Source organism: Microtus oregoni, unplaced genomic scaffold, assembly GCF_018167655.1.
Source record: "Microtus oregoni isolate MIOR12 unplaced genomic scaffold, Mior012 000077F_ref0000221, whole genome shotgun sequence".
NCBI lineage: Eukaryota > Metazoa > Chordata > Mammalia > Rodentia > Cricetidae > Microtus > Microtus oregoni.
Window position 1 is genome coordinate 482,096 of NW_024544029.1, and position 22,517 is coordinate 504,612.

Consider the following 22,517-nt stretch of genomic DNA (forward strand, 5'->3'; position numbering starts at 1 on the left):
GGGGGTCAGCTCTGGGCACCGGGGACACAGCAGTGATGTAGTCTGGTGGGGGTCAGCTCTGGGCACCGGGGACACAGCAGTGATGTAGTCTGGTGGGGGGCAGCTCTGGGCACCGGGGACCCAGCAGTGATGTAGTCTGGTAGGGGCAGCTCTGGGCACCGGGGACACAGCAGTGATGTAGTCTGGTGAGGGGCAGCTCTGGGCACCGGGGACACAGCAGTGACATAGTCTGGTGGGGGGCAGCTCTGGGCACCGGGGACACAGCAGTGATGTAGTCTGGTGGGGGGCAGCTCTGGGCACCGGGGACCCAGCAGTGATGTAGTCTGGTAGGGGCAGCTCTGGGCACCGGGGACACAGCAGTGATGTAGTCTGGTGAGGGGCAGCTCTGGGCACCGGGGACACAGCAGTGACATAGTCTGGTGGGGGGCAGCTCTGGGCACCGGGGACACAGCAGTGATGTAGTATGGTGAGGGGCAGCTCTGGGCACCGGGGACACAGCAGTGAAGTAGTCTGGTGGGGGGCAGCTCTGGGCACCGGGAACACAGCAGTGATGTAGTCTGGTGAGGGGCAGCTCTGGGCACCGGGGACACAGCAGTGACATAGTCTGGTGGGGGGCAGCTCTGGGCACCGGGGACACAGCAGTGATGTAGTCTGGTGAGGGGCAGCTCTGGGCACCAGGGACACAGCAGTGACATAGTCTGGTAGGGGGCAGCTCTGGGCACCGGGGACCCAGCAGTGACATAGTCTGGTGGGGGGCAGCTCTGGGCACCGGGGACACAGCAGTGAAGTAGTCTGGTGGGGGGCAGCTCTGGGCACCAGGGACACAGCAGTGATGTAGTCTGGTAAGGGGCAGCTCTGGGCACCGGGGACACAGCAGTGACATAGTCTGGTGGGGGGCAGCTCTGGGCACCGGGGACACAGCAATGATGTAGTCTGGTGAGGGGCAGCTCTGGGCACCAGGGACACAGCAGTGATGTAGTCTGGTAGGGGGCAGCTCTGGGCACCGGGGACCCAGCAGTGACATAGTCTGGTGGGGGGCAGCTCTGGGCACCGGAGACACAGCAGTGAAGTAGTCTGGTGGGGGGCAGCTCTGGGCACCAGGGACACAGCAGTGATGTAGTCTGGTAGGGGGCAGCTCTGGGCACCGGGGACATAGCAGTAATATATTCTGGTAGGGTATAATTTAGTCATTCATGCAATTCATTAGGTATGTTTGCCTCACCTTTTCTGACACGTGGTAGGGTTGTTGTTCCTGGTCTGTGGTGTGTTTTGGCTTGTCAGGTGAGAGCAGGGGTACCCCGTGGCATTTCCAAGCCAGAGCAGCTTTTCTGGAGCATCCATATTGCTTCTGTCTTCCTTGTAACCAGCAGCATTCAAGACCGGTGCTCTGCTCTGTGCCTGCATGGCAGGGGGGTGGAGGTGTGGGACAAAGCCTTTGACCTGGCCTCAGTGGAGGTGTGGTGTGCACAAAGAATGCAGCCGTCATTCCTGAAAACCACTAAAATTCTTATTATAGGTGTGGTGTGGTATGGTGGTGTGTGTGTGTGTGTGTGTGTGTGTGTGTGTGTGTGTGTGCTGTCTGTGAGTATGCTCAGGCTCTCAGAAGTCAGAGAGCTGTCAAATTCCTTGAAGCTGGGGATATAGGGGGCTATAAGCTACCTGTTGTAGGTGCTGGGAGCTGAACACAAGCTCTCTGTAAGTACAATATGTGCTCTTAGACTGCTGAGCCATTTACCCAGCCCAGAAAGCCACTAAGCTTTTGAGTCAGTTTGATATCAAGGCGTATATATATTGATGTGATGTAACAGAAGCAGCACTTAGAGGCAATTTGATATTTTAAATACAGCTGAAAAGAACAGAGATTTTTAAAAAATCTTTGGTCCATTTCCATCTTAAGGGATTCCTACTTCTGAATAGAGTTAAAAAACAAAACAAAAAAAACAAAAACAAACAAACAAACGGAGCCAAATGCAAGTTTGAGATTCAGAGAGCACATAGGACTAGAAACAGGGCCTGGAAAGCTCGGTTAGTGGTGGACTTGGCCAGATGCACAAACCGCTGGGTCCCATCTCTAGAACTCCCTACATCCAGGCACTGGAGTGGTGAGGACCTTTAGTTCAAGGCTGGTCTGGGATGGATGAGACCTCAAAACCCCAAATCAAAACAAGCACAGAAATGAAAAAAAAAAAAAAAAAGCTGAGCAATGAACAGATCCAATTGCTAATGTATTGAAAAGATTACTATGATTTGGAAATGATACAAAGTCTGACCATGAAGGAGGACAGAAAATACAAATTATCCATATCAAGAACTGAAGAGAAATATCAGTGCAAATCTAAACAGGCAGAAACTTTTGGAAATGCTCACTGATGCTATTGTGTTAAAATCTTCAAAGAGACGTGTGTGTGTGTGTGTGTGTGTGTGTGTGTGTGAGAGAGAGAGAGAGAGAGAGAGAGAGAGAGAGAGAAACAGACAGAGAGTCTGTAAGGTTGTGTACTGCATGCGTTTGGAGGCTTGACGTCCACATTGAGTGTCCTTCTCCCAGTACTTGCCACCTTTGATTTTTGAGGCAGAGACTCTTACTGAGCCAGAAGCTAGTCAGTTTTGCTAAGGCAGCTGACCAGCGAGCTTCAGAAATCTGCTTATTTCTGCTATCTCCACCCCGGTGCTTATATCTACTGTAGTCTTTTTTCTTGGGTTCTGGGGATCTGAACTCAGGTCATTGTCCTTGCTTGCAGGTATGTGACCAATTGAGCTATTAAGCAGGTACATTACCAACTGAACCATTTTCCCAGCCCCCACATTTCTTTATAGACACAATTGAACAAAACTGATGAAAGAAGAAATGATCAGTATAGCTATACATTTACAAAGTCACTTGAATTCATTGTAAAACAAAACACAACAGAAACTCTCAAAACTTAAAATCTCCCCAGGAAGTTTCCCTTGATAAGTGGGTCCACCTTGGGTTCTAAAGACTGTACCTTCCGTCCACCTCTAAAGAAAGAAGCCATCAAGACTTTAAACTTAAATTCACTTAGCGCTATTTAACACCGCCGCCAGATAAAGTTCTTGGTGCTTTATGAGTCATGCTTGTCAAAAACGTGTCCTGGAAGGTCACAGTGAGATGAAGGAGAGCAACAAGAGATACTTGACTCTATGATAGGCGTAAGACAGTATACTGGCAACTGTTTGTCCCCAGTGGTGACAGACATTAGTTGGCAAATGAGAATATTCTTTATGATGTAAACTGAGTGCAGGCTCTCTCCTGGGGCTTCCCTCTCATTGTCTGCAGATTAGAGAGCACCTGTCAACCTGGCATTCCAGCCACACAGTACTCCAAAGGTTTCTCTTCCGTGACATCATTTTCTGTCACTCGGTTTCCACTTTACCTCTACATTTCAAATCGTAACTTAAGATTTGCCCTTCCAATTTGTCTAATTTTTGTCTTTTTATACACTTTTATCATCTTGCATATTCCAGGGGCTTAATATCTTTTTTAAAAACAAACTTTCTTCTTAGATTTATTCTTTGGCAGTTTCATGCATGCATATGCATAATCCATCCTGGTCACACTCACCCCCCCTTGCCTGTCTCCCGTGTTTTGGAATATGGTCCATGGTTAGGTGAGCGTGGAAGGTGACAAGGACTGCCTTGTCTAGGCAGCGCCATTCTCTCTGGTGTCAGGGTTTCCAATTGGAAATCAACACAGTCTTTGGCTATCTGGCCATCTGCATGAAGGTGACCAGTGCAGACATATAACTTATTACAGTCAGTTGTGCAACATTTGAGAAATGGATTGACTTGTCATTGATCAGAGATGATGATTTTTGAATACTGTTTCATACAGGGTTGGTTGAAAAATTTCCAGCATTTGCTGAGGCATCGTTATCTTCTCTGTTCACAAGTTTGGGGCCCTCATGAGTCTTTAGTAATTCTTTCAGATATTGTTCATATGGGGGGAAAATATGTGCAGTATATAAGCCTCTTGTAGGTGCTATCTTAATTCTTTCATTGCTTGGTCAGCATATGAGGTAATTAAGGAATATTATAATCGTGTGCCTTAAATGGTAATGATGGTAAACTCATTCTTCTACGGAGTTGTGACTAATCCCGAAGCCTCTGTTTTCGGAACCACCTGCCTCCCGTCTCAACCTTGGCAGTTTCATCATTTTCCATCTTTGGCTCAGATTCTGTAGTGATCAAGGCCTGGCTGGAAAACAGACTGGCACAGAGCATCGTTATGAGCGCCGATACCATTCTAAAAATAAATGAAGTAAGTGTTTGTGCTTCTAACCATAGAAAAGCTATGACTCAGGCGGTGTGAGCATCTGGCAGGGGTGGGGCTCAGTGACACATCAGGTATTAGGAGGCAGGGAAAAACTTTCCTGCCTGCATTTTTCCTTTAGACATCCAGTATCTTGCCTTGCATGGGCAGACATTGAGTGACTTGTTGACACTACCCCACTTAAAAAGTTAGGCTAGAAAAGCTAAGAAACTAGAATGTACCCCGCCCCTTGTTCTAGCCTCAGATATTATAACTTACCTTTTTTTTTTTTTAAAAAAAAATATATCATGTAGCTAGTATTTGAATTCTCAGTACCTTAAATAATATTATGAAATTTCTGGGGGCTGGAGAGATGGCTCAGTGGTTAAGAAAATGGTTGCTCTTCCACGGGATCTGGGTTCAATTCCCAGCACCCATGTGGTGGCGGCACACAATCTATAACATCAGTTCTAAGGGATCCAGGGACCCAGCACTGTGTTCTGGGCTCCACAGACACCAGGCGTGCACATGGTGCACGTGCATACATGTGGGGAAAACACTCATATAAAGTGAAAGAAATTTCTGTAAAGGCAATGATTATTATTCCCCCCCCCTTTTTTTTCTTGGCAAAGAGAGAAAGATAAGAAAAGATGGTGGAAATGAGTGTTTAATGGCAAATGGAGATGTCATGAAATAAAGATTTCGAGCCAGAGTTTAAAGGGTAGGAAATAGTCAGAGAGGAGGTTAGCAGGGACCTGCATCAGAGTTGCCACAGGAGACAGCACTTTGGAAAAGGGATGCTCAGTAGGCATGAGGGCTGGGGAAGACAGAAGGGGCTTCAGACAGAGTAGTTGAATGTCCTAAAAGGATAATTAGAGGTAACAGTTTCCACCTAGAACTGCATCTCTCTTGAGTTCTCAGAGTGCTGCCCCAGAATTTAAATATCAAGAGGATCTCACTTTTCTAGGCTTAGTAGCTTAGCAAGGGATGTGCTGTTGTATTTATCAAGTGCTGTGTACACACAGGGATTATTTAGAAAGTTAATTATTTGTTTGAGAATCTAATCAGAAAGCTTTAGCATATGAGTTTATTTACATTTTACAAATATATCTGAAATTATGTTATCTCTAATGTATGATATTGAAGAATCAAGTACTCCTAGCACTCAGATTCATGCCTCTAATAAAGCTCCCATTTAATAATTAATTTTGATACTGAAATTAATTAAAAGTCATCCAGCTATTCTTCTTCTGGCCTTGGAAATTAGCCAGAAACTGCAGTTTATACTGAGGCAAGAAACCGTTTCTGTTCATTTTATGACATTAAAAAAACATCGTTACGAGCACTTGCTGCTCTTCCAGAGGACCTGGGTTCAGGGTCCAACGCTACGGTAGGTGACTCACAGGCTTCTGGAACTCCAATTCCAGAAGATCTGTTGCCCTCTCCTGACCTTGGTGGACATCTGCACACAGGTGGCATTAGTACGGATACAGAGATAAATATATAATATGGCACATACAATACATGTAATATAATACACACATATATACAGAAATAAACACATAATAAAAATAAGGCTTAAAGAAAAACCATGTTGTAGCTTGCTTGGTAGAGTGCTTGCGTAGGATGCAGGAGGCTCTGAGATTGGTCCCCACACTGGCATAAAACCAGACATAGTGGCACACACAGGTCTAACTCAGCACTGGGGAGGTCGAGGCAGGAGAATCAAAAGTTTAGGGTCATCCTTGTCTGTCTAGGCCAGCTTGGGCTACAGGAAATCTTATCTCAAAATGAAAACAATGCAGTCATGTTCCACTTCTGTTTAAATATTTTAAACGTCTCTTCTTTCTATACAGTTCCCACCAGTTTTCAATGTCTCATTCTTTGCAGTTAGGTTATTTTTTTCTCCTGCCTCCTGTTTTCATCCTGAGACTTAGATATTGCCTATTAGCAAATGGATGGAGCTAGAAAGCATCATATGGAGTGAGGTAACCCAGACCCAGAAAGACAGTTATCATATGTACTCACTCATAAGTGGTTTTTAAACATAATCAAAGAAAACCAGCCTACGAATCATAATCCCAGAGAATGTTGATAACAATGAGGACACTAAGAGAGACTTACATAGATCTAATTGACATGGGAAGTAGAAAAACGCAAGATCTCCTGAGCAAATTGGGAGCATGGGGATCATGGGGGAAGGTTGAAGGGGAGGGGAGAAGCATGGAGGGGAGCAGAGAAAAATGTATAGCCCAATAAAATTAATAACAAACTTTTAAAAATTAAAAAAGAAGATAATTGTCTATTAGTTTCCAAACTTCAGCTATTTAAGTTCTGTGGGTTTTTGTCCCCTTCACCCACACTCGAGCTGTAGAGCATATGTTTGCTTTTTCTTTCTCTCTTGACAACGTTTTGATCATTGGTCACACTAGCGAGTGAGTTGCGATAGTCTGTATGCCTGTCTTAGTCTGTCTTTCCTAGTTCTGATCTGACCTGGGTGATCATACTCCCTCTCACTGGCCTTGCTCAGTCTTGTTTTTGACTTTTCTTTGTTCAGTTCTCTGCTGTTCTTTTCTTTCCATACTTTCTCTTACTCGGTAAATAGTGGGTGTTTCATCCTCCTTTTTCCATTTGGATCAGATGGACTTTCTGTTAACCTTTACTTTTGTGTGTGTGTGTGTGTGTTCTCCTGTACCCTCACACACGTGCCCTGGCACCAGTGTGGAGGTGAGAGGACAACTTGCAGCTCTGGGGACTGATATCTGGTCACCAGGCTTGGCAGTCAGGGTCTGGCTTACTCGCCATCTCTCTGGCCCTGATGATGAACTCTTCTGCTTCAATAACATTGTAAGAGGGGGCGAAGCTTTTTAGAAACATGGCTGCACGTCTCTGTGTTCCTGAAGGCTGAGGGTTCTCTAGTAAGTCCCTAGGTGCCTGCTCGTCCCAGGTTTTCCCTTAATTTGTTGCATAAGAACACACAACATGTCACACCTTTCTCCGGTTACTTCATATCACATTGTCAAGGAAAGGACTAGAAGAATTTTTTGATGACCCAAAGAACTGGGGGGAAGAAAAGGTCAAATTTGTAGCTTCATGGACCTGCCAGCAGCTAAGGAACAAAAGTAATGAAGACTTACATAAACTTTGGTATGCCATTCTGAAGGAAAGAAACCTGCTTCTAACTCTAGAGCAGGAGGCCAAGTGACAGAGATTGCCAATGCCAAGTCCAGAGCACTTAGAAAAGGTTGTTGATTCCATGGATGCCTTAGATAAAGCTGTCCAGGAGAGGGAGGATGCTCTGCAGCTTCTTCATACCTGTCGGGAGAAAGCAAGACCTGGTGCCTGGAGAAGGGACGTTTTCAGACGAATTATCTGGCACAAATTCAAGCAGTGGCCTATACCTTGGTACCTAAATAAAAGATACAACAGGAAACGGTTCTTCGCGATGCCCTATATGGATCGCTTTGTCAGACTGAGAATTGAGAAACAAGCCCACATTAAAGCAAGAAAGGAAAGTTTACAGAAAAAGAAAGAAAGAATTCTCCAGGCAAAGTTCCCACACCTCTCTCAAGACTAGAAGTCAAGTACTGTCCAAGATGAGACCTAGAAGTCAAAGTCTGTCTGAGATGAAACGCAGAAGTTTGATTTCATTTTTGAAGCAGCCTGTGTCCTGATGTGAATATGTCTTTAGCAGTTTATACAGAAATGTTTTTGTTCAAATGATATCAATTCTTCTTGTGGATAACATGGCATGTTAATTAACAACAAAAAAGAGGGGATGAAGCGAAAGAGAACAATCTGCTTTTTCTTTTTATTATAGAACATTAAATAGGAAGGTATTCTGGATATTTTACTTCGTCTTTTTTCAGAGGCACCATGTCAGGATGTCTAATAAAACAGTGTTAAATCCTGTGGACAGCCTAACATAGTTTACTTTTCCAGTCTACACTACTTCATCTTTCTGTGTTTAGTCTATACAGGCTCTTGGGGAGTTAGAATTGCATTTTGGTTTTCCTTTTTATGTGATTTGATCTTTAGCTTAAGTCCCTTGTGAGCTCAGGACCCAGTAGTTCACATCAGCTGAGTTAACTAAAGCTACGATCCGATGTACTGGCTCCTTCGCCGGCAGAATCTGCACTCAGATTTCTCACTTGGGGAGGGCAGTGCTGCTATCAGATCGGACCCAGTGGGAAGGAGTGAGGCCAGGTGAGCAAATCCCTCTAGGGATGTAGGTGAGGAGAACACTTTCCCACTAATAAAAGTAGCCTTGGGTATTTGATACAGAGTTGCTGAGGCAATAGGAGAGGCCCAGAGGGGCCACCTAGTTAAAGAGAACCACACTGAATCTTCTTTGTATAAAACAAGGCAGCTTCAACAGTTTTGTGCAGCAAGTAATAGACACAATCAGCCCTCGATTATTATTATTATTATTATAAATAGTCTGCTTTTAAGAAATGAAATACATCCAATAGCTTGAGGCCTTGAGATCTGCTTAAACTTTGTGTGTGCGTGAGTGTGTGTGTGTGTAGGTGTGTGTGTGTGTGTGTGTGTGTGATGGAGTTAGACGGTTGAAGCCAGCATGTATAGGCAAGCTGGAGTCTGCAGAGATGCTGCTGCTTGCGCCTGTCCTAGCCCTCATTGCTTAGGCCCCTGGCCACATTTGCCTGCTTCCTAAGTTTAGCCCAACTGGTTCGACGCTTTTCATTTCCATTAGCGTCACTCAGGACCATTTGCAATGGAATTTCTTTCTCAAACGTGTTTTTCAATTCTTTTCTTTTTATTTCCTACCTCGACTGTAACGTTGCTTGGACTGATCTGCCTGCTGAAAGGTCAAATACTCCAATTTGGGGGCAGAGCCTAGAACACGAACATGCTCAACAGTGTCCCTTAGGGTCACCAGTTCCCAGCGTGGCCTTTGCTGTAGTCTGCTGTGGGGTCAACCCCTCAGTCACCCTGTCAGAGTAAGAATCCAGGCCCCTGTGCCTGCCTGGTTAGCGTGATCTCCAAGTCACTCAGGGCAGACCCCGTTCCTAAGGAGCAAACACAAGGAATTCTCCTGTTGACGGCAGAAGTTCTCAGTGTGTGCAGGTTAAACAGGGAGAGGTGCCCCTCACAGGGCTTCCTCACTTTGGCTCTGACGTTGCGAGTTCAAACTCCTGATCATTCTGTTGTCCTACCTTGTATCTTAAGGAGCCTGGGCTCCTTCCTGTAGATTTTATCATTGTATAATTTATGCACCGGCTCAGTTTACTCTAACCCAGATTTATCTAACCCAGGGAAATGCTAATTAGTTTCTTCTGCCTTGGCAGTGGCTACCCCCAACCTTTCAGGATTATCGTGAATAATTGAGAGCTCTGGCATACAGAGCCACGTTGCTACAGAAGCCCTGCTGGGCCCCTGGGAGGCTCACTTCACTGCCGCTAGAACACTGTCATGGTTATCCCATGGGCCATAGGAAAGAAACCTGTTTGCATTGGGTCACAGGATGTACCATGTGTAAGAGTAAAATCGAAGCCCCCTTCAAATCACCAGCGTGTGTCTGTAGCATTTTCTGCACTTCCTCATTTCGTCACGTTTTAGTATGAAAGCCGTTTTCTCATCTATAAAATGAAGTACCAGGGCCTGTCCTCAGGTCTCCAAACTGAAGATCAGATACTTAGGCTTGAGTTCAGGCTCCCATAAATTATAAATATGAAAAACTCACCTTATTTTTAAAATTATTTATGTGTGTGCACCTGTGTGTGTGTGTGTGTGTGTGTGTGTGTGTGTGTGGTGTGTGCACGCATGCACGCACTACAGTCCGTATGTAGAGTTCAGCGGATAATTTGTGGGAATCCATTCTCTTCTACTATGTAGGTCCCAGGGATTGAATTTACATTTTCTAGTTTGGCAGCAAACACCTTTCCACACTGGTCTCTCCTGTTGGTCCCAATCAGTATGCCTTTTTAAAAATTAATTTTTGTAACTTCTTGAATAACATTTTATTACTTGAATGCTGTGGTATAAACCTCTGTCATAGGATTAGAGAATTTGAATAACTTTTGTTTGTAAGTAACTTGAAATTTTATGTTTTGTTTTGCATGCGCAGAAAGGAAACCAGCTTGCCCCTTATCTGGAATCTAGTTTCAAAACTATTTTGTGGGATGTGGGGTTTGCAGATATTTAGGGGTCATAAGGAATTGTAAGTGTTACTCCTCTGGGTGCAGTCTGCACGCTCCGCCTGACACGAAGACTTTTCTCAGCATCACTTAGCATGGTGCCCCGAGTCTGGGTGCGGGATCCCTGAAGATTTGTCTGCAGACTCAGACACAGTGTCTTCCAGCGGGAGCTCCGTGGTGGTGCTGCACTTTGGCAAAGCGATTGCATTTCCCTGCTCTCACCAACATGGCTTGTAAAAGAAGCAAGGCTTTCTTCCGAACTTGTTCTCGCACCAGAAAAATCAAGTCAGTACTTTCAGGACCTTATATCTGAATAAGATAGCTACCCTTGCACGCCTTTAATCCCAGCATTCGTGAGACAGAGGCAGAGGGAGAGGCAGGCAGATCTCTGAGTTTAAGGCCAGCTTGGTCTACAGCATCAGTTCTAGGACAGCCAGGGCTATACAGGAAAAGCCCTGTCTCAAAAACAAAAAGATAGCTACCCTTCACAGTTTTAGTAATTCTTTTGTATCAACGAGCAACCTCTTGTGTTGTGCATTTGTGTGCATGTTTTGTGTCTATGATTCAGAAAACTCTAGCTGTGTAAGCGGTTCAGTGGAGAAGTGTAAGATCCCTAATGTGAGGAAAAGCTTGCTAAACCCACTCTTTAATGCTTGTTTATTTTATTATACACATGACATTTACTGTTCTCCTTCTATCGGAGAGCTTGCAGGTTTTGCTCTGTTACACTTTCCCATTATGTATTTTATGCTAGACAATGTCAATAAGACAGCTGTAATTATACAGGGCCAGGATTTATCTTGTAGGCTGTTATTCAATTAAAAGATTATAGAGGTGAAGAGGGTTGTTTTCATCTGCTTTGCGTACAGGAAACATCACGCGCTTGCCCTGCCTTGCAGGCAGGAAAAGTCTGTTTACATTTCTGCAGGCATGTTTTATGTGATCTAAGAAATACAGGCTGGATGTCTGCTTAGCGGTCAGGTGTTAGCTTTGGTGTTGAGTGATATGGGTCGACTCTGCAGGTGTGCACTGTTGGGGGAAGTGTCATCAGGCATGGCGCCTGCTGCTGAGCAGCTGGGATGTGCAGGTGTGAAGCGGAAGGCAGAATCACACTAAGGAATCAGAAAAGCTTTGCTGTTAATTTTACACCGACTGCATGTAGAAATGTAAATATTTTAGACATGTCGGATTAAATTAAATATCAGTTTCAGTTAAAAATTTAATCTATGGTTATTTTTATTTTTTTCATTTTCTAATTTAAGTTTGTTATGAAATTTAAATTACATGTTTGCATAGCCCCTTCAACTAATAATCATATGACTGATTTTTACTGAAGAGGCCTTCACTTTCTGGAAACATTAATTGTTAATGTATGACATTAAAATTTCCTTTAGAGCTACTTCAAAGGTTTGTTCCTTTCTAAGAGGTTTCATGATAAAAAGTCAGTTTTAAGTTCAGGGTGTATGTGAAGGAGGCACTCTTCCTAGCAATGAGCGCCGTCTTGTGGACTGTTCTGGTATAGCAGCTTGTTTTTTTTTTTTTTCTCTGCTGTTAGGACCTGGACTGCACAGTAGATGTTTGTGGGTGGGGTGGGGAGGACAGAGAAGGAAACCCCAAGAGCGAGGCAGAGCCGGCCTCTTCCTTGCGGTATCATTCCCTTTAACTGTGTCATTCTGACTCTGGGATGTATCTCCTCTTCTGGAGATAGTAAAATGCCAAATTTTCTTTGATTTTTGTTTGTTTGTTTGTTTCAAAATAAGAGTTCCATAAAAATTATTAATACGTACAAGTAAGTTTCCTTAGAATGAGAACGAGTTACATAAGGACATCCCATTATATTTTGTTGAGGATTGGTTTTTAGAGCTAGTTATTGTGGTACTCAAATGTAATTCAAGCTGGGGATGTTGAGACAGGAGGGTTTCTGCAAGTGCAGGTTCAGCCTGAACTGCTGAGTGGGACCCTGTTTCAACAGAAACACCAGAAAACAGAAGGAGCAGAGTCTTTTGGGAGGCATGTTTTCTAAGGGGAGAGATGGCCAAAGGGTCACGGGTTCCTTGTTTCTAACCGTTTTTTTTTTAAGATACACGTTGTATGGACAAAGAAAGAGTAATTGTTCAATTCATATGTCTCCACCGCCCCATCTCCTATTCAGAACCTGTCAAAATACCTAGGCTTACTGAGATCTTGATGACAATAATTAAATTCTCAGGATTTGGGTTATTTCAGCCCAAATCAGTAAAACCATTACGTTATGATAGTGAGCCAACCTGCTAGCCGGTCTCCACAGTCTTTGGCGCCTTCCCACGTGGAGGCCAGAACAGCTGTGGCCACTCATACGCATGAATGGGTTGCATGTCTTTCAGTGTGAACAACATGGTTTCCCATTCTATGCTACCTTCTCTGAACCCCCCAGACTGTGAGGAAGCATTCTGATTATGAAAATAGAACACGAATATCAGTGTTTGTTGAAAGCCTGGAGAAATGAAGGCGCTAGCCAGCCTGCATTGCCCTCAGGGAGGATGCAGTTCCCAAGGCAGGCCATTAGTGTTTTCCCAAGTGGGAAAGAGCAGAAATAACCCTTTCATTCTTAGGAAAACATTGTCTGCTACTTAATAATTAAAGTGTACTCATAAACTTCTCCAGTGTGACAAACAGCACTGTGTTTATATTACATACACTGCTCTTATTGTTGATTAGATAATGAATTCCTTGACAACGTGAAAAAAGATCATCCATTCTTTCTCTGATTCATCATTTATATTTACAGTACTTGTTTTCGCTAATGATTGTTCAGTTCTTGTTAGCGTTTTCAGAAATCTGTTTTTCCATAGCTGCCAGTAGGGGCTTTCATGGTGAGTGTCTTGATCCACTCCCCTGGTCAGAGGGTGACAGCTGTTGTTGGCTTGGGCAGAGAAGTATCCCCGCACGGGATATTGCAGACTGTCTGCACCATCTCCCATGGTGTCCATCCATTCCTGCTGCTTTTGTTTTCCCAGTTTGGAAGCAAAGCAGTGAACTGGAAAACTCCCCACAGATTAGCAGCAAGCACAGTCCTCTGAGAGGATGAGACACGTGGTCTCTTTTGACACGAACAGTCAGCCTTGTGTGTGTGACCTCCTAGAGACAGGCCCTGCGAGCATAGAGATCAAGGTACCTGTTCCTGTGTAGACTTGTCCACACAAGGGCTTCAAGGACAGCAGGCATGGGGTCTCCTCCTCACTGAGTCCATAGAGATTTAAAGCTCTCATCTACCTCAGTGAGGGGTTAAGTGGCTGCTCCTGCTGTCATTTTCCAACCCAGGAAGCAGCATGGCTACTTGGGCTGCTCATCTCCAATAGTTCAGAGGTTTGTTAGGAGGGAATTCTATTTGGCATCTTGCAAGGAGCTAGTCCCCAGAGAGCAATGGTTACTGTGAATTAGTGATGCGGAAGCCCCTCCCTCTGCTGCTACTGCTTCCTGCAGTGTGTCCAAGACTGATTAAACAAATCATTGCAGGTTGTTGAAATAACATCATGAAAAATTAAATGGCTGGAGGACAGCTTAGGGGCAATTATAGGGCTCTGCATAGCAGGTTCTTTGAAAAGGTTCAGCTACGCATTTGGCGTGCTTTGTGGTATGCCTTTCAGGTCTTGCAAACATGGGATCTCAGAGTAGGGCCCCTCCTGCGGTGACGGACACCCCAACTGGAATCAGCTCACTGCTGAGGCCCTAAGGCAGAATGTTCCACTCACCTGTTTAGGATCAGACTGATGGCTAGGTAGCTCCAAACCCCAGGAAAAGCTGGGGCTACTCATGGCCATAGTGGAGACAGGGTGTGAAGCCAAGGACAGCCCTGGGACTGCTGGAGCTGAGCTCCCCTGATGGGCAGACCTTTTGGCTGTCCCCTGAAGACCAAGGTCTCCAACTCAGCGCAAGGCTGCTTGTATCACTCTCAAGCAAAGGGTAGTGTCTATTGGGGCGGGTCTATGAGAAAGTGATGGAAGAGCCCAAAGGTGGAAAAGAGACGTACACATATTGGTTCTGTCTCTTACTGGATGTGGTGCCTTGGGATATTTTCTTTCTCTGAACGTTGTCAGTTTCACACCTATAAAAGACCCCAAACCTGCATTATGTTGCTCTGTTGAAGACTAAATAAAACATTAATTGTAAAAGGTTCCACACTACATTCTCCACACTGTCACTGCCCAGGAACTAGGAAGTCCCTCTTCAGTATTTGATGTCATACAAAGACTAGTGCCTTCTACCATATAATTGCTTGATAATTTGTTTTGAGACATGGTCTCATGTGGTCCAAGCAGGCCTGGAACTGGTTGTATGCCTGAGGATGATTTCTGCTTTCTGATTCTCTTGCCTCCATCTCTAGAGTGCTGGGATTCTGGTGTGTGCCACCCTCCCTGGCTTACACTGTGCTGGGGCTTGAACTCGGGACTTTTTGTGTGTTAGGAAAGCACTCTCCCAACTGAGCTCTATCTATCTCCAGGACGTATTTCACAATGTTTTGATTTTTACAGTGCTGAGATTCAAAGCTAGGTCCTCATGTATGCCAAGCAGTATCCGTGAGCCAATCCCTCTGCTCTAACTGTCCAGGACTCATGTTAAGGCTCTATACCACTGGAGTGAATGAATGCATGGCCGTGATGAAGGAGGCAGTGTTAAGTTCATGGCCCATTGATACAAACCCCATCGATAGCACTGAAGTCCTGGCTGTGTGCACATTACCTTAGTTAATCATTGTAAAAGTATAATGGAGTGTGTACTATTTAGTAAGGAAGAAACTGAGGAGCAAAGACATGAAGCTGCTCATGGTCATGTCATGTATGGGGGGGGGTTGGTTTGTTTGACATCAGAGTGTATGTGAAGAAGGATGCTTAAAAGAAATCCCACAATAGCTCAGAATTGAGAATAATAGAGGGTTATTTATTTAGGGGTAGACTCACAAATCAGAATTCTCTGCTGGAATGGAGAACAACAACCGAATCCCGTAACTGGAAAAGAAGCTTTACATAGGCTTAAATAGTATAAGAAGCCACGCCCAAATGGGCAGGTAACTTAAAGGTTACTGACAGTAGTGATGGGGAAGCTCAACCAATCACATCTGGTTAGGTTGTGGCCGCCTGTAGCCCAGGTAGAAAAACTGGGGTAGGTAGGTGCTTGTGCTCTCTCTACATGGTGCTTGACTTGACGGACCATTTTGAACTTTGGACCTCCCACTCTTGTAGGGTGAGTTCCCCCCTTTTTCAATTATTAAATTATATCTGTTGTTCTTGAGCTGGTCTGGTTATTTATCGTACGCCAACACGTACACAGTAGGAATTCCTACAGCATGTATGCGTTTCCACTTTCTCACACTGCATTTGTCTTTTCAGAAAGAGCTTTATTTTTACATGTGTACATGTGTGTGGTGTACATGTAGTATCTGTGTCCTCATATGTGTGTAGGCCCAAGATTGACACTGGGGGTTTGTGGTAGTTTGAAAGAAAATGGCCCCCCAAGGGAGTGGCACTGTTAGGAGGTATGACCTTGTTGAAGGAAGTATGTCACTATAGGGGTGGGCTTTGAGGTTTCCTGTGCTCAAGCTACTCCCAGTGTCACAGACTACTACTTCCTGTTGCCTACAAGATGTACTACTCTCAGCTCCTTCCCCAGCACCATGTCTGCCTGCATGCCGCCGTGTCCCGCCATGGTGATAATGGACTGAACCTCTGAACTGTAAGTGAGCCACTCCAATGAAATGCTTTCCTTCATAAGAGTTTCTGTGTCACGGTGTCTCTTCACAGCCATAGAAATAGATTGGTGTGGTCTTCATCCTTTGCTCTTTCTTTATCTAATTCACTGAGGCTCGGTCAGTTAACTGAGCCCTCAAGTGAAGTCAGAGCTTGCCCATGGCTCGTCAGCTGGCCAGCTTGTTCTGTGGATCCATATGCCCCTCTGGCTTTGCCTTCTGAGGGGGATTAAGGGCACTTGCTAGACTTGCTTTCATGTGGAGCTTAGGTATCCGAACTCACAATCTCATGCTTGCATGGCAAGTCCTTTCCCTGCTGAGTCACCTCTCCAGCCCTCAAGGAGAGAATGTTGAGAGAAGACTAGAATAGTCACTTTAGGACGCATTCTGTCTTTTTAGAGCAAGGGGTGGTTCTTTGATCTTTCTTGCAGGCTGAGTTCTAGTTAATTTTCTCTTTGCTGTGACGAAACAACTAGCAAAAGCAGTTTGAGGAAGGGAAGACTGGCTCACACTCTAGAAGGGACACAGTCCATCACGGTTGGAAGATATGGCAGGCTACAGGAGTGGGAGGCAGCTGGCCATATTTGGTGTGCAATCAGGAAGCAGAGGGAATAGGCAGTGGGGTTAAGCTGTACGACCTGAAGGCTTACCCCCAGTAGTGATTCACTTTTTCTAGTGAGGACTCACAGTCCCCCCAAACAGTACCAGAGCAGAGGACCAAGTATTCAAACACATGAGTCTAGAGCAGTGGTTCTCAACCTTCCTAATGCTGCGACTCTTTAATACAATTCCTTATGTTGTACTGAGCCCCAACCATAAAATTATTTTGGTTTGTACTTCGTAACTGTAATTTTGTTGCTGTTATGAATCATGATGTAAAATCTGATATGCAGATGGCCTTAGGCAGCCCCTGAGAGAGGGTCATTTGACCCTCATGGGGGTCATGAGCCACAGGTTGAGAAACACTATTCTAGAGGGATTATTTCTCAACCTACTCTGAGAAGAATAAGAAATTTAGTAGAATAGTCATTGGGAAAAAAAGAAAGAAAAACAGGGTGAAGTGGGGGAGTGGTGTGGGAGGTCCAAATGATTGTTTATGAATGTTTGTTTACATTTAAAGGGGGATATGATATAAAAAAGAATACTTTGCATTGGTATGGATCTTGGTTTATTGATACAAACTTAAGGCCAGTTTTGTTATATGTATTTTTTGCTCTTGATTAAGGTATTCTGTTTGTGCAGCTCATTTAAAAATGTAATGTATCATTAAGAAATATAGGTTAATAGAGAGTCATCTATAATAGTCAAGCTTTTAGTCATGTTAGTTGATTTTCTAGATGTACAGGGATGTATTTCAGATGGATAGGTATTCTTCAAACCTTTCAAAGACTAACAGAATATGGCATTTAAAATGTTTTAAGAAATTAGGACTTTTCATGACATGAGACACATCTGCTCCTGGCAGCACCAATCTACTTCAAGAGGATGATGATGCACATTGAAGAGGCTCCTTATGGAGTTTGTTAGCCATTTAGGCAAGAAACTGCTCTTGCCTGGACTGCTTGATATTATGCTGTAGAACTGGACATACAGGACCCACAGAGAAATGACTGCTGAACTTGCCTAAAGGTCAGATGGTCCTTCAGGGTTCCTGCTTCATGAAAGAGACTGCCAGACATTCTGCATGACACAGAAGAAAGTGACTGACAAACTGCCAGTATAGGCAAAACTGTCTTTGAAATTTCCTGCTTTGTGGAAATGTCTGTTGGATACTATGGGACTGTAGGCTGAGGAATGGATGCCCCAATGATACAAAAGAACTTTGGGTGACTGTCCAGGCAGGAAGATATCTCTGTCAATTCTAGAGTTTTAAAAGTTGCTTACAATGTACTTCCTGTTAACTTAGGTAATATTATATCCTTCTGGAGTCTTTGATGTAATTAAAAATACATAGTTATAATTATAGTTTTCCTTAGTTATGATAAAAGATAAAATAGATATAAATATTATAACTATAATTCTTGCTTGATAACTGTTTTTTATATGTAATTTTACTATATTAAAGTTAAAACCTTCCCTTTTATTTAAACAGAAAAGGGGAAATGGTGTGGGAGGTCGTCCTATATATGTGCTGTTTTATTGGTTAATGAAAAAACATCTGTGTTGGCCTGTGATAGGGTAGAGTAGACCTAGGTGGGAAAACTAAACTGAATGCTGAGAGAAAGAAGGTGGAGTCAGTGAGATGCCATGGAGCTGCTATAGGAGACAGACGCAAGTTGCCAGCTGAAAAACCTTGTTGGTAGGCTACAAGCCTTGTGGTAAAATAATATAAATGGGTTAATTTAATATGTAAGAGCTTGCTAGGAATATGCTAGAGTCATTGGCCAAGCAGTGTTTTAAAAATATAGTTTCTGTGTGATTCTTTTGGTTCTGGGTAGCCGGAAACGAACATGCGGCCTCCTACAACAGGGGAGATGTAGGGTTGTAGTACAGATACAGCCTATGCTGGAACTCTGGGCCTGGATTTGTCCTTCATAGAAACCCAGAATTTGAGTGGGGTCTGAGCTCTTCACTAATTCCCCATGAAACAACCATTGGTGGGTGCCAGCGTGATGTGGGAAGGGCCAAGGCCTCTGGCAGCTGTTCTCTTCAGATAGGCTCCTTCCCGCGGAGACTGAGGACCGAAAGGTGACACAGATGGTGGCTGCCTTCCCAGTAGCCCATGGTGCAGGAAGGTTCCCTGGAAGTGCACTTCAGCATCCACAAGCTGGACTATTAAGCATTAATTTGCAAAGTGGAGGTAAATAATTCTTAATGTTAGAATGCAGACTTTAAAGCAGTAATTACGGAAAGCATTGGGCGTTTCATCCGCTTTGTTCCTTGTGAATGCTATCTGTTTCCACTTCAACCTCCATGCCAAACTGGCTATTTGTGAATTTGGTCCTAGGCTCTGTGCCGCTCCGCTCTTCAGTCTGCCATTGTCGCCCCAGGCTGTGCACAGAAAACCTCTGCTCTTCCCATTCTAATGAAGTCGTTTACACAGCTGTCACTCTGGCTGTGTTCCGGAGAAATCTTCTTTCTTGTTCATCAGGGTTTAGACCTAGAGGTAGCGCCTTCAGCAAAGAATGACTTTCTTACGCACACCACTAATGGAGACATGGCCTCTTAGGTGCCTAGTTATGTGTATCCTAAAGGCATTTGAAATATTCATCTGGTTTTGTTCTCTATGAAGAAACGCTGGGAGAAGGGTAGGGCTTTGGCACTGTTAATTCTGGCTGCTTCCTTGGTGCCCAGGTGGTCACAGACTCCAACCCACCTGCTGCTTTGTGCTTATTGACGATCAGAAGATAGTCAGGCTTGGAGGGTCTCCATTTTAGCCCTCTACACCTGAAGATTTGTCTATTTTCTGTGATTCCCTCTCATTCCTTACGACTTGACAAGCATTTGTCGAGTGCATAGCACATGCTAGGTATGCCCCTACATGCTTGGAATATGCCAGCAAGCAAAGCACATGGGAGTGCCTTCTCCGAACAGGCTTCCTGTCCTTCAGTTCCTGTGCTCAAGTCCATCTCCCAGTGCTTGGTTCTGGAAATGCCTCTCATTCCCCAAGCTTTCTGAATGCTGTTTGAATACACTCACTCCAGTTTCCATGACCAGGCTTCTTATCATCACATGTGTGTGGTCTCCCTTCGTCATTTGGTGCCCTGCTCTTTCCTTGGCTCTTATAGTCCTTCGCTGCTCACACAATCAGGAGTTTTCCATGAGCAATTTGGAACTATTACAGCATCGTCCCCTCTCCTCTGGTCCTTGGGTCTGTCTTTCTCAGACTTCAGCAATAGCTGTTTCCCTAACCTGCTCACTTGACAGTAATTATTTTAGTCTTTTAGGTCTACATTTCAGGCTGCTGGCAAGCATATGCTGTGTGTCAGGAGCTTAAGACCATCCCCAGTCCTGATGAGTCATGAGGAAGGCTCCCAGGCCTCAGCATATGCTAGGACTCAGGGCTCTGATTTATTGTGCAGTAAACAGATCCAAAGGAAGTCAGCAAAGGCAAGCGCAGGAGGCAGCCGGGGCCGTAAAGACACCCAGGTCACACTTCAAGGAGTTATGAGGACACAAACGGCATGTTGCCTATCAGGGAAACCCGTGTCACACACGGATCCAGATTATCTCCTAGGGTCTGGTCAGGCAGGTACCCCTATTTGACACATGAACAAATTCCAGATTCCAGAAGGAAAACCAAGAGTCCCAAGCAAGCCACAGTGTTTCTTTGTGAATATCTTTAATTGGCCACTATGGACTGCATTATAGTGTTTATATGAACGGCTTAGCACAGAGAGCCCCATCTCCTGGTTATGAAATAGTGGGGGTCCTTCATAAATTCAAGCTTTTGATTGCCAGCCAGAGGCCAACTTTGCAAATGGGCCCTTCTAAGGATAGCGAAATCTTTCATGATACATGAAATATTTCCTCCACACTCTTAAAACACAGCTCTGTTATCATTCATTCATGCAGTACTGACTGGAGTCCACCGTGCTCAAACACAGTTTTAGAACCAGGGTTGTGGGATAGGCAAGAAGGATAAATTCTGTCTCTTTTTATTTATGTGATCTACAGGAGAAGACAGCTGATAAAGAGAAGAACAGATATATAACTTATCTATATCTATCTATCTATCTATCTATCTATCTATCTATCTATCTATCTATCAACAGGTGGTTATCAAAACTGAGAGGACCCAGGTTCAATTCCCTGCACCCACATAGCTGCTCACAACTGTCTGTAACTCCAGTTTCACGGCGTCTGATGCTTTCATACAGACATGCAGGCAAAACACGAATGCACATGAAATAAAAAAAATTAAAAAAAGACTGCAGTAATAGAACAGTGGGTTGGGCATGGCACTATTGAGTTCATCAGGCAAGGTGCACCTGAAGAAACATGATTCTGCCCGAGACCTAAAGGGACATGCAGGAAGCAGATGTCCTGGTGGTGTTTGTGTGTGTTTGCATGCCGAGCCAGAGGACACACTCGGTATCTCTCTCCAGTGCCACTTATGTCAAATATTATCAACAGAATTTTTTAAAATATTTATTTATTTATTATTTATACAATGTTCTGTCTGTGTGTATGCCTGCAGGCCAGAAGAGGGCACCAGACCTCATTACAGATGGTTGTGAGCCACCATGTGGTTGCTGGGAATTAAACTCAGGACCTTTGGAAGAGCAGGCAATGCTCTTAACCACTGAGCCATCTCTCCAGCCCCCTTTTCTTTATTTTATTTTATTTTATTTTTTTTTGGTTTTTCGAGACAGGGTTTCTCTGTGGTTTTGGAGCCTGTCCTGGAACTAGCTCTTGTAGACCAGGCTGGTCTCGAACTCACAGAGATCCGCCTGCCTCTGCCTCCCAAGTGCTGGGATTAAAGGTGTGCGCCACCACCGCCCGGCTCTTCCAGCCCCCTTTTCAACAGAATTTATATGACAATTAAAATAGCAGTGGTAGGAGAATTAGCATAGTTACGCAAATAGCTTTTGAGTATCCACTAAGTCCAAATGGTTGATACATTCTAAGGGTTGAAAATACCTTAAATATGACAAGATTTACAGTTCACAGAGAAAGTCATTTAAACATTGACTGGGCAGAGTTCTGTGGCAGGTACTGGGGGCTTACTAAGATGAGCAAAAATATCCCTAACATACATTATTGAATTTGGATCTCACAACCCCTGCAGGAAGTGGTGGGGGAAATTTACTGGTCTCGTTACTGACAAGTCATGGTCACAGGGCTCGTAAGGGCCTGGGTGCCTCTATCTGTCATATTTTCTGGACGCAGGAAAAGGGTAATGCTTATTTTACCTTCAAAGCTCCCTCTAGCCTGACTTAGCCCTTCCCTTTATCTTTCACCTGTCTTCAGGTGAGTGAATCCTCTTCCTGTCTTTGAAGGGGACCAAACTTTTGTTATTTTTGTTGTTGTTTCATTTTGTTTTGAGACAGGGCCTCATTATACAGCCCACGCTGGTGTGGATTTCACTATGTGGTCCACCATGGCCTTGAACTCTCAATCTTCCTGTCCCTTACTTTCAATTGTTAGGGTTACTGTATATTGCCTTTATTATGCTTAGGTATGTTCCTTGTAACCCTGCTTTCTCCAAGACCTTTATCATAAAGGGATGTTGTATTTTGTCGAAAGCTTTTTCAGCATCTAATGAGATGATCATGTGGTTTTAATTTTTCAATTTGTTTATACGGTGGATTACATTGACAGATTTTCGTATGTTGAACCATTCCTGCATAGGTCGGATGAAGCTGACTTGATCATGGTGGATGATGTTTCTGATGTGTTCTTGGATTCAATTTGCTAGTATTTTATT

General features: G+C 44.2%; 2 protein-coding genes across 2 annotated transcripts in view; both read left to right on the forward strand.

Moving 5' to 3' along the window:
- Positions 1 to 22,517, forward strand: part of Tmem117 (transmembrane protein 117) — a 425,555-nt gene that overhangs the window by 19,228 nt on the left and 383,810 nt on the right. The gene's annotated exons all lie outside the window — the stretch shown is intronic.
- LOC121441488 (39S ribosomal protein L47, mitochondrial-like) lies at positions 7,485 to 7,844 on the forward strand. Its single transcript, XM_041642713.1, has one exon. The coding sequence runs from the start codon at positions 7,485 to 7,487 to the stop codon at positions 7,842 to 7,844; it is 360 nt and encodes a 119-aa protein (XP_041498647.1).